At 35.6% G+C, this 12,348-nt stretch overlaps 1 protein-coding gene across 1 annotated transcript in view; it reads left to right on the forward strand.

Moving 5' to 3' along the window:
- The first annotated feature begins 4,111 nt into the window (after positions 1-4,111).
- The window catches only part of LOC101737332 (probable cytochrome P450 301a1, mitochondrial), a 40,579-nt gene continuing 32,342 nt past the window's right edge, over positions 4,112-12,348 (forward strand). Inside the window, exon 1 of the mRNA XM_021353186.3 lies at positions 4,112-4,683. Within this exon, the coding sequence (XP_021208861.2) occupies positions 4,211-4,683 (473 nt within the window). The 5' untranslated portion in view covers positions 4,112-4,210. The remainder of the gene's footprint in view (positions 4,684-12,348) is intronic.

A 12,348-nucleotide genomic window follows, 5' to 3' on the forward strand; every position in this document is an offset into this window, starting at 1 on the left:
CACTGGGCAAATTTGTTTTGTCAATAAAAACTAACCAATCGAATCTATCACCTTTTTATTTTCACGTAGTTAAAGATGTTAACCTGGATTACGATGGTATTATAGGATCAGATTTTTTAGACAAAAATAGTGCATTTATTAATTATTCAGAGAAATACCTGGGCATACTTAGCCCCTCTACGCAGCGTTTCAAGTTACATATGTCACAACCCTACTATATCGTTCCGCCAAGAAGCGAAATGTTTATTGAGTGCGCTGTTACTAACCCAGAGTTAAAGGAAGGTTTAATTTTAAAAAACACACATGTAGACTATCCTAGTGTGTATTTTTCTAAATGTCTAGTTAGTGTTAAACCAAATAACAAAATTAATTTGTCTGTCCTGAATACCTCCGAGTCGGAAGTAAGGTTACATGATCTATCTTTCACCCTCGAACCCGTGTCTCTGATTCTAGAAAAAGACCCTCCGGCGTCAATCGCTCCCCAATGATAATCACGTCTACCGCCACTAGAGCTAATGAAAAGTTATTCCTAGATTTAGTGGGGCCATTACCCGAAACACACCATAACAAATTCAAATTCATTCTTACGTTACAAGACGATCTCACTAAATATTCTCAAGCATATCCCATGGTCCCATGCTCCGCCGAAGAAACAGCTCGTTCATTAGTAAAGTATATCTCCCATATCCATTCCAGTCCTTAGAAAGTATAATCATTGCATTGTCTTTCGATATCGAAGACATAAACAACGCTATTTTATTTAGTAAAATGAATATTTTGCACCCGACTGTACTCAGCCCATATCAATTATATGTCGAGTTGGAGAAACATATAAATGACCTACCTAAGCATTGCGAACTTCCTATATCAATATCTTTACAGAACATTCACGAAGTATCGATATTTCTAAACTAGTATGCTACTATCATAATAATCGTATTATCACTATAATCAAGATACCCCTCGTGTTACCTCAAGTCTATAACCTTTACCATATTGTTCCTATGCCAGTTCCTTATGACTTAACAAAACCAGACACTTATGCACTTATAGCACCAAACAAGCCATACATGGCATTAACAACAGATCGTATGCTTTACTCACTGTTAGAAGACTTAGACAAGTGCAAATTCGTGAGTGAAAAGTGTTATATTTGTGAATTGGGTAATCTGTATTCGACGCTTGCGAACCCAACGTGTGAGACAGTTATCTTAACCGAAGTTGTCAATAAAATTCCAAGTTCATGTTCGGTAAAACTCTTAAGGGGTCACGTAGATTCCTTCTTTAAACTTAATAAAAATAGATGGATATTTGTTCAATCTGAGCCTGGAAAATTACATGTAACTTGTTCTAGTAATAGTCTCAACTATGATTATGTTTTGTTAGGAACAGGAATAATGTCCCTGTTTAAAGACTGTAAAGCTTTCTTCAAAACTTTACAATTTTCGTCTAGTGAAACATTTATTTCTAATGTAACAACTCAAGTAGCTAACTTCAACATTTTGGAAGATGATTGTTGCGAACGTACAAAACTAAACAAAACTTTAGCTAGACTTCCCTTGTTAAAATTAAATAACCTTAATAATTTAGACTCATTGTTACATGCCAGTATTCATCTAGATACTCTAGAAAAAGAATTAAATCATTTGGAAAGTCCTTCGCACTTTCAAAAATATGCTGTTCATTATATGTCTATAAGTTATTCTCTTACTGTTCTGTTTTTCTTGTACCTTATATTTAGATTTCGTAGATGGTTTTGTTCAAGTAAACATAATTCTCATTGTTGTATACAAATCTTTAATCAATCCAACAAAGATCGTAGAAACGATCATAATAATGTTACACAAACTGTGCAAATAAATAGTGAAAAAGACTATTCATGTCCTAGGCCTTTTAGGAGAAATCTTATGTTGTCAAATTCGTCTAATATTGTCGTCGTCGAGTAATGTTATAATAAATTATATTCTTTTAAATAAATTGTATAAGTTTAATTAATAATTAAGACTTTTAATAATTATAGACTTACTTACTATATCCTGTTTTCGTATTTTACTTAATAATTACTTAAGTGTTTTTGATATTGTACTTAACGTTTATTTCTTTAAGATATAGTTACTATTTTATTTTAAGTACTTACTTGTTTTATCCTGTATCGTATGTTTTAGTTTTCCTATTTTGTTATCCAAAACAAAAGCCAAATTCTATACTTACCGCTCTAGTTTATCTCAACGTCAACGTCCGTGACCATTCATCGGTGACGATGAATCTTAAGGAGGGGGATGTTACATATGCCCCTCAGTAATAACGTAATATAAATAATAATGCCGACTAAGGCATTCTTGAATGCATTGTCTCTATATAAAGACGATATATTGCTAAAGCGCGGCAGAACAGAGTTGGCTTGAGTAGCGGAAACACACATCATTTGTACTACTTCTTTAATAAAATAAACTCCGTGCCAGTCACCGTGTCCTTTTTTAAAAAGAGCTCCTGGACCCACCCCGTAACAGTACCTACCCGTGGGGACTCACAATAGGTCCTGCCACCAGTATATACATACATTTAAAACTATACATTAAAGTATACGTAACTCTCATTTTCGGTCGTGGTAAAATTTGCTAAAGCCTCAAGAGTATGTAGACATATCTATAAAATTACCTCTGAAATTTGCAACAAGCACTTATTATTTATTATAAATTGGAAAGCCACAAGACTTAATCAAACAGGAAGGTCAATGATAAATACATAGTCGTTGTTCTATTTATACGATTCATGTTTCCATTGGGACGTACCGTTAAACCTAGACTTAATTAATAGGCCTTTTAAGTCTGTGACATTTTTAAATTGGAAGCATAATACTTGAGTTGTTGCTGCCATGTATTTTAAAAAATATACTATATTAAAGTTAAAGTAATAAGTTAATGCTAGTTTAAGTAGTGTAATTATTGTATAGTGTGAGTAAAATTATTCCTTATATTATAACTTATATTTGTTTTCGTTATCGTCTTGTTTTTTCGTATAGTTTTAAGGACTATTGTGTACAAATTCAGCACATTAAAATTTGTCTTGCTTAGTCGTGCGCACATGGCTTATGTTGCAAGCCAGATTATGTTTTTTTACTTTTTGTTATGTTTTATGTATATTTATAGCTTGTGTTGTGTATTGTTGCTCTAATAAAAAAAAAATAATATATAATATATTCGCGAAAATTCACATAAACCAGCAATTATATATTAGTAATATTTCAATGGTAGGTGCAGACAAACAATGAAGTCATTGTTCCCCTGATAATTTCGAAGTCTACGATATTATATTCGAGAAGGAGGCAAAACCAAAATTTTTGTACATTAAAGAAAAAAAATCCAAATAAAACGGTTTAGTCATAGACAAACGAACAGATTTTGATTTGGCTTTTTCAGTTCGAAAAGAGGAAAGTACTCGCCGGATCTTCTCAGTGGGTCGCGTTTCCGATCCGGTGGTAGATTCCGCGAAGCACTGCTCTTGCTAGGGCCAGTGTTAATAACACTCCCGGTTAGAGCTCCGTCAGCTCACCTACACCTCAAGGCTATCAGCATAGGTAGGGAAAAATAAAAGAGTATTTTAGTAGCATATAGGATTGGAAGCATATAGAAGCAGATAGGATTGGATGGAAGTACCATCATACTCAATGTAATGTATGTAATATGGATGGCACCATCATTACCATCATATTCATTTCTACCTAATGTCTAAAAAAGGTCTACCGTTACTAAGGAAATTAAAGTCATTCAGGAGACCCGTTGTAGTGCCCTTTGATCGTAAATCTAAATTACAATAAGGAAACAAATTTACTGCGGGATGAGTATGAGAAGATACCTATTGAGTAATAATTAAAAACAAATTATGTATTTACGAAATACTATATTAAAACAGGTACATCCTTTTTTTCACGTCGTGCGGGACTTAGTTCCCAATAAAAGCCTACTACATCGGCCAATGTCGTAACACTAAACTTTTATATCCCACCAAATTACCATCGTAAATTTTTGACTTCAAAACGACTTCACCGTTAATAGGAATAATAAAAATAACTAAATGCATACATAACAATCGAAAGTCAAATAAATAATAATCGCACTCGGAGAACGGGCTAATTGCCGACCATGACAGCAATACAACGGGACCGGTACGTCTGGTGTTCAACGTTCAGTTGATCAGTTGCTCCGTCGCCATGGGTCGCGCTTTACGCTCCTTCGCGGCCTACGCCAGACCTATACAGCTTCAGAGCACACGTAACTCATCGTCATGCCCATTCTCTAAGCGGCAACGTTCCCAAATAGCCCCGACCGCGGAGTTAAACGAGGAGATATTCGCGAACGCCCGTCCCTATTCGGAAGTTCCCGGCCCTAGACCTATCCCTATTTTGGGGAATACGTGGCGAATGGTCCCCGTTATAGGGCAGTTCGATATATCCGAGTTCGCGAAAGTGACCAAACAGTTTCTGGATACGTATGGCCGAATCGTTCGGCTCGGCGGTTTGATCGGAAGACCCGATCTTTTGTTCGTATATGATGCTGACGAGATCGAGAGGATGTATAGGAGGGAGGGACCGACCCCCTTCAGGCCTGCGATGCCGTGTCTCGTCAAATACAAATCGGAAGTCAGGAAGGATTTCTTTGGCGAGCTCCCGGGCGTTGTTGGCGTGTAAGTTTTCCTGATTCGTTACAATAAATAATTTGTTTAAAATTAAACGGTCGATCGAAATGGTAAATGTAACTTTATTATCAACAGTTTCAAAGAGTTATACTGTTATATTGCTTAATCTTTCAAAGATCAATAGCATTTATTTGTTATTAAAAAAGTAATCTAGAAAGTTATGTGAATTAGTTTCTCAATTGTTCAATTGCACTCAAAACGATATAAAAACTTTAGAAGTCTTAAAAAAGGAATGAATTTTGCTGTAGTATTATTGTGTTATCTTCTAAATTAACAGTGTATCATTCTAAATTACGATTAGCGTGTGTGTGTGTGATTAATGAAAAGCAGAGATGTACCGTTATCCGCGGCGCTGCAACTTTCACCGTCACAAAGATTACTTTTGTACCGACAAGGCCAAACCGGATTTTGTGTCATAAAACTCAGTAACAGAACTTGAATACACTAGTGACGAACTTTTTTACACAACGACCTACATAGCGCCAGTAAGTCTGTGCTTAGTGCTAGTAAGTCTTTGCTCATTTCGTTCTACTATTATAGTATCGTATGATCGAAATTCGACCATAATCAACTTCGACTATATTCAGTTAAAGACATTTTAAAAAGAAACGAAACTATTTTTATTTTGTTGGTAACACCAAAGACTTTCACGAGAATAAAAAAAACTTCAATTTATAGAACAATTCAAGGAATCAATAGACTCTACAACGAGAATGCTACTGCCCATCTTAAAATATTAGATGTGAATCTGACATTTTCCTATCCACCCATAAATTGCTTCGTTCGAAGAAGAAAAACATTTAACAGATCCCAAACCTCGCACAGAGACTTTAATGTGTTTTGTCAGGGTCGTGTCGCTTTGACATTTAACATGACGGAGATACAAATTTAAAAATTATGCTTTTAAATGAGTCGTGAAAGTTCTGTGGATTTTGTTCAAAAAGGTATACACATAAACACACACTCCCCCTCCCTCGATCACGCAATTTTGATATTTTCCCCTACCTATTCCTTGGTAGCCTAAGGGGCTATTCCAACTCCTCATGGACCAATAGGTGAGCTCACGGGCTCAACCCGAGAGTTTCTAACACAACCTGCTAACGCAATTTTGATAACAAGCATCGCATGGCCACCGTCCGAAAATGAAAGGGCGAATTTTCGGCGTCACTGTTATACGCGCTATTCATTATAAAAGCAAAAAAGAGACAAAATATTCTCGTTTTTGAAGTATGTAGGTTAATTAACTAAATGACACTGTCATGATATTTTGAAATCTTCAAGCAGAAACGTAATATTGTAAAACCAGTCCTTTTAATCGATGGATTCCTTAAAACGGTAAATGATTACTGGTTTTACGGACGAATAGGCAAAACGGTTGTTTAAATAAGATAAAATAAAACGCAACATTAAATGAATTATAGTTTCATTCATAAATTATTGGATAAATAAGACCATAAGGCACCAAACCAGAATTTTCTCTATAATGTGAACTAAACATAAACATATATATTTACATAAACAGATATTAATGACACGGAGCAAACAAGCCAATTCGCCACAGGAATGCTTGCCCGAAATCATATCCACGATGAGGTGCTAACCATTAAGCCATCGAGTTAACTGTCAGTTAATTCACAACCTATCTCATAGTTTCAATCCTTAATGAAGCCGTCACGAATGCCCATGGCCCATACCATGTTAGATTATCATCGCGTCAAGTAAATTGTTTAGTATTTGCACGTAGGTAGGTACCTATTGTAAACGTGACCTAAGTTATGATACTAGTGTTTAACTCATGTTACAAATGATAATATACATGAAACCTTGTTGAAGTATAAGTTCATTGTACATTACAAATCAGACAACTTCAACAAAACTCCCAAATGAATAATGTCATGTAATAAAATTAAGCCGACAGTATGTAATTGTTAGCCAAGCACTGTCACGTTTTGTTGGGAATTTGGTATTGTGACATTTATAAATTAATTTCCCTATTTTAATCGCATTTTGTTCACAGATTTAAATTTTTTTGCGTGAAAAACGAACTCTCTTTCTAGATAGTAAGCCTAAGTTAATCCTTGTAACATAAAAATATCCATTATTGGAAGTCCCGTCGACATTGAATCGATCTAGACATTTGGAAGATTAGCCGGAACAAGCAGAGAGAGAGAAAAGAAAAAGTTTTCTTGGTGATGTGTGACTTTATGTTTTGTTTCAGTATTTTTCGACATTAGAGGCTTTAGATCTATTTATGATATGAAATTTGGTTAATATATATTTTATCTGGGTCATGCGTTTTTTTTTTTGATAAATGGATGAACTATCTCACGGCCTGGTATTAAAGAGTTATCGAAACGCCGAGGCTATACAGCGTGAATAACGGAATCAACAATGAGAAATGAGGTAGAAATATCAATTGTATTGTAGATAAAACAGGTTTCCCACTCTTTTAATCGGAACGCTCGCGACAGAAATAGGTCTAGGCCACCCAAAAGTTAACCATAGACAATTATTGATCTATAGTTTATTTTGTTTAATTTCTTTTGTTCCTAATAACCATTAAGTTTGTTTAATTTCTTGTTGAAACATATAGTTTAATAGCATACGTGCAATTATTTGGTTATGTAAATTATATGCTAACATGCACATCTTTAGAATTACAACAGACGGTAAACAATGATGTTTAGGTCATTGTCCGCAAAATGTAGCATAAAAGTAGTGCTACAAAAATCAACTTTCTAGTATAATCAGAATTTGGATTTAAAAAATAATCGAATTATAATGAAAATTTATGTAAATCAATTATCTAAACTAAAAAAGTAAACTATGAATTTTTGTTTTTCAAAATGGTTTTCTATAATTATTTTGAGGTTATATTCTAAAGATGTTGAAGGAAGATAGTTCAGCCCATGTAGCTCAAAATCTATGCAAATTATCCGATAAAATTCATAAAAAGAAACCTTGTTTGTAGTAGACACTGAAAAATAAATTTGTATTCCATTATGGTTCTATTTAAACAGTCTCCGACAAAGAAACTCAAGACTAACAATTGAGAAAACGGCAACAAGTACCTACAATGTAAATATATAAAAATAAATATTTCCTCTGCGAACAGTGTAAACAAATTATTGTATAACTAAACATCACCTTTGTGTGATAGTGGGGTTACTTCGGTTGCAAGAATATCAGAGAATAGATTTGAATTTCTAATACCATAATTTAAATGCTAATTATAAATATTAATAAGTAAAAGTTGTGGTATTATTAAAAGATTACAAAAAGAAACGAATCTCTTTTTCTTAACAAAAATAATGTAAGTTTTATCGAAGAAACCTTTTGTATGTTCGAAAAGGAACTTCTTTACCTTCAAGGGTTAAATGAATATCATAAACAGATTTTAAACTATGATTATATTTGACGTGTATATAAACAAAGCTATTTTGTGATTCGTATTTATATATTCTATAAAATGTAAATATTCTATATAGTCTCAGCTATCGATGAATGTGCTAATCTGTAATTATAAAATTGAAACATTAGTTAAAATGTATTCAGGATGTTCATAACATTCATTGTTATTTTTCTTCGGCGTTGCACTCTTGACATAGAGGTCATGATTGTAACATTTATAACGAAATAGGGTTGGCTAATATAAAGTTTCTTACTAGCCGACATTGGTCTCAGTCGGCAGTAGCTCAACACTGGTATAACCGTGCGGGGTCATCGACCTGTGTTTAGTTAGTTTTGTTTTTTTGTTTTTCTTATAGCCAAATGACACTTGGTCCACTTGAGAAGCAGGCCACGGCGAAAGCGTACCTCGTGTTACGTGATATACATGTTAAATTACTTCAAGTGTAACGAATGAAAGTTGAATCCAGATTTAGTAGAGTTATACTTTTGCCAAAATATACCAGAGTATTGAGTAGATTGTCATACCTACACGAAATTTATGATTGTTTTTCGCAAATAACGGAGAACTGCAAGCCGATGTTTTAAAGTCAACCTTGTAGCGTATTAATTTAGGACACATATGAAGTGACCTTCAAAAATTCTTATCAACACCAATGATATTGTATTCTCGTTTTTGCTGTCTCATGTTTATGATGGTACACTTATGTCACTTACTAAGCGGCCTTCGTTGTATTGTGCTAAAATGAAAGCTAACAAATATGACATTGGTAAAGACGGACGTCCAATGGAGAAGCGAAGTTATTTGTTAACATCTAGGTATTAGAATAGCTTGGGTTTTCTTTCTGTAATATAATTTGGTTCAATATTTTTTGATGATTCAACCTCTGTTTGATTTTAAGAGCCTAACGTTGCGTCATTGACTGCATTTGTGAAACGATGTTGAAAAATAAACTTATTTACGTATTTAGACACGGTTCAAACTGCAACACGTGCCTATACATAACCTATAGACCGCGTTGCCGATCCTGAGATATGAGATTGGGGCCGTCTTTGCACTAAAAAAAGAATGACATGATTGTTTGGGAAGTAGGTAGTAAGCAAATCGGTTTTCGTAATTCAATTGGGTCACACCTTAGCGCGTTGTTAGCCAGCCTAAATTCCATAGTTGTCCATCAAAATATTCCTGAATTAAATTAATAACTAGTGAATATCAGAATAAAGAAAGGGCGATCCTATTATGTAAAGTTCCTGTTCCGAGCTATGATTGTCTTATCAAAAAGGAATCAATACTTAAAAGGATAATTTAAGATACATGTATTTTAAATTTGTTTCCTTCTTTGCTGCACTTTTGTATTAGTTGTTTCTATCATTCATGATGTTGAAATTAATTAAAAATTCTTATAACCTTAATCTATATATATAAAAATTAATTGCTGTTCGTTAGTCTCGCTAAAACTCGAGAACGGCTGGACCGATTTGGCTAATTTTGGTTTTGAATTATTCGTGGAAGTCCAGAGAAGGTTTAAAAGGTAGATAAACATGAAAATGCTCGGAACTAAATAAAATTAACAATTTTGTTTTTCCTTTGATGTGTCCCCCATCGGACGGATTCCTTTTTTTTGTTTTAAGATTATTTAATACAAAAGTTTAGGTATTTTCTTTATCGATTGAGGCAGTACGAAGTCTGCCGGGTCAGCTAGTACAGAATAAAATAGTAGTAGGTGAAGCGTAGCTTATCTTTCGGTGTGTTATAAACTTTGCGATAAGTTTACACTTCAATTTGTATGTAGGTATGTTAAGTTTATTGACAATTATTGTGAATGGATGGAATCGGATATGTGTAATATTGTGATATAGTAGAAGTTCCTTTATAGAAAAGAGAACAAGCAAATGTTTATAAATAGTTAAATATTTATTTATACGTAATACCAGGTTTTCTAATTATAGATCTGCTTTTTGAAAGAAATCGTTTTCATTGAGTATCGTATGTAGTTTGTTTAAGTATGTTCTAGAAATCTGAAAGTATCCATACGTCATGTATATACCTAGTCAGGTCATAAGTATTGTCACACAGTAAAAACTTTTCTTTTAGAATGCTGGCCACAAAAAAGTTTATTGAATTCGAATTTCGAATTGTTCATGAAAATAAAAATAGTATACATTTAGAATTTTACTCATTTTTAAATATGGAGTGGACGCTTAAAGAAGACCGTGTTGCAGTTATTGCGTTGCATCGTTGCGGTTACGCGCCAATTCAAATTTTTAACATGCTGAAAAATTTGAATATAACCAAAAGATTCGTTTATCGTACCATCAAACGATACAATGAAGACTCTAGTGTAGATGACAGGTCAAGAAGTGGTCGCCCTCGGTCTGTTAGGATTCCAGCAGTGATAAAAGCTGTGAAGGCGCGAATTCAAAGAAATCCCAAACGTAAGCAGAAACTGTTGGCCCTTCAGATGGGGTTAAGCAGAACCACGGCGAAAAGGGTGTTAAATGAAGACATAGGGCTTCGGGCATATCGAAGAAAAACAGGAAATCGTTTGAATGCTCGTCTAATGGACCTGAGACTGAAGAGATGCCGCGCTTTGTTGAAGCGGTACGCGGGAAAAAAATATCGGGAAATTCTTTTTTCGGATGAAAAAATTTTTACCGTAGAAGAGAGCTACAACAAAAAAAATTATAAGGTGTACGCACACAGTAATGAAGAAGCGAGCAACCGTATTCCGCGTGTCCAACGAGGTCATTTTCCATCCTCACTCATGGTATGGTTGGGAGTTTCTTATTGGGGCTTAACAGAGGTACATTTTTGTGAGAAAGGTGTAAAAACGAATGCAGTTGTGTATCAAAATACAGTCCTGACGAACCTTGTGGTACCTGTTTCTCATACCATGTTCAATAACAGGCACTGGGTATTCCAACAAGATTCGGCGCCAGTTCATAGAGCGAAGAGTACACAAGACTGGCTGGCGGCGCGTGAAATCGACTTCATCCGGCACGAAGACTGGCCCTCCTCCAGTCCAGATTTGAATCCGTTAGATTACAAGATATGGCAACACTTGGAGGAAAAGGCGTGCTCAAAGCCTCATCCCAATTTGGAGTCACTCAAGACATCCTTGATTAAGGCAGCCGCCGATATTGACATGGACCTCGATCGTGCTGCGATAGACGACTGGCCGCGCAGATTGAAGGCCTGTATTCAAAATCACGGAGGTCATTTTGAATAAACTTTAGTGTCATAAGAATCTATGTTTTGTTAAGTTCATTTTGGTATATGAATGGTTACATAATGAATAAACTTGTTTCAATTATTTTACATTAAACATGTGACAGAATTTATGACCTGACTATGTATTTATCTTCAGAACTATTCATACAAAATCGACTAATATCGGCTTCGTAGTCTTATCTCTGTCGCACGAAACATTAATAGTGTATTTTTTTTATTGCTTAGATGGGTGGACGAGCTCACAGCCCACCTGGTGTTAAGTGGTTACTGGAGCCCATAGACATCTACAACGTAAATGCGCCACCCACCTTGAGATATAAGTTCTAAGATCTCAGTATAGTTACAACGGCTGCCTCACCCTTCAAACCGAAACGCATTACTGCTTTACGGCAGAAATAGGCAGGGTACTGGTACCTACCCACGCGGACTCACAAGAGGTCTTACTACCAGTAAAACCACCACTATTGGGATTGCACCCTAACGCACTTTAACAACTGCCCTAGACACGTCCTTACGGATCTATTAGATCCAACAACGCTTCCATTAGACGCCTTCAGCTCTAACACTAGGAGTAAAGACCCCGGTAACCGTACTCGTCGAACTCGACAAAGAGTTCGACGTGCCACCTAATCTAAACATACAACTTCCGGATCCATCAGATCCAATAACCTTTGCATTAGACGCTTTCAGCTCTAACACTAGGTGCAGGCTTAGGGACCCCGGTAACCGTACTCGTCGAACTCGACAAAGGGTTCGCCGTGCAACCTAACCCATGAATCAGCTCGCTGAGTTTCTCGCCGGATCTTCTCAGCGGGTCGCGATTCCGATCCGGTCGTAGATTCATTCGCAAAGCAGCTACCCCAGAGTTGTTACGTCTCCCTTGGAGGCGTTCGGGTAGCCGTTAGCAAATACCGCCCCTCCTGGCTGAGTCCTTGCTCGCCCACCGGTCCTTGTGAAACTGGAAAGGCCTCCGGGTCACCAGTAATTCCTCAATCATAAAAAAAACTTTAACA

Source organism: Bombyx mori, chromosome 14, assembly GCF_030269925.1.
Source record: "Bombyx mori chromosome 14, ASM3026992v2".
Classification (NCBI taxonomy): Eukaryota; Metazoa; Arthropoda; class Insecta; order Lepidoptera; family Bombycidae; genus Bombyx; species Bombyx mori.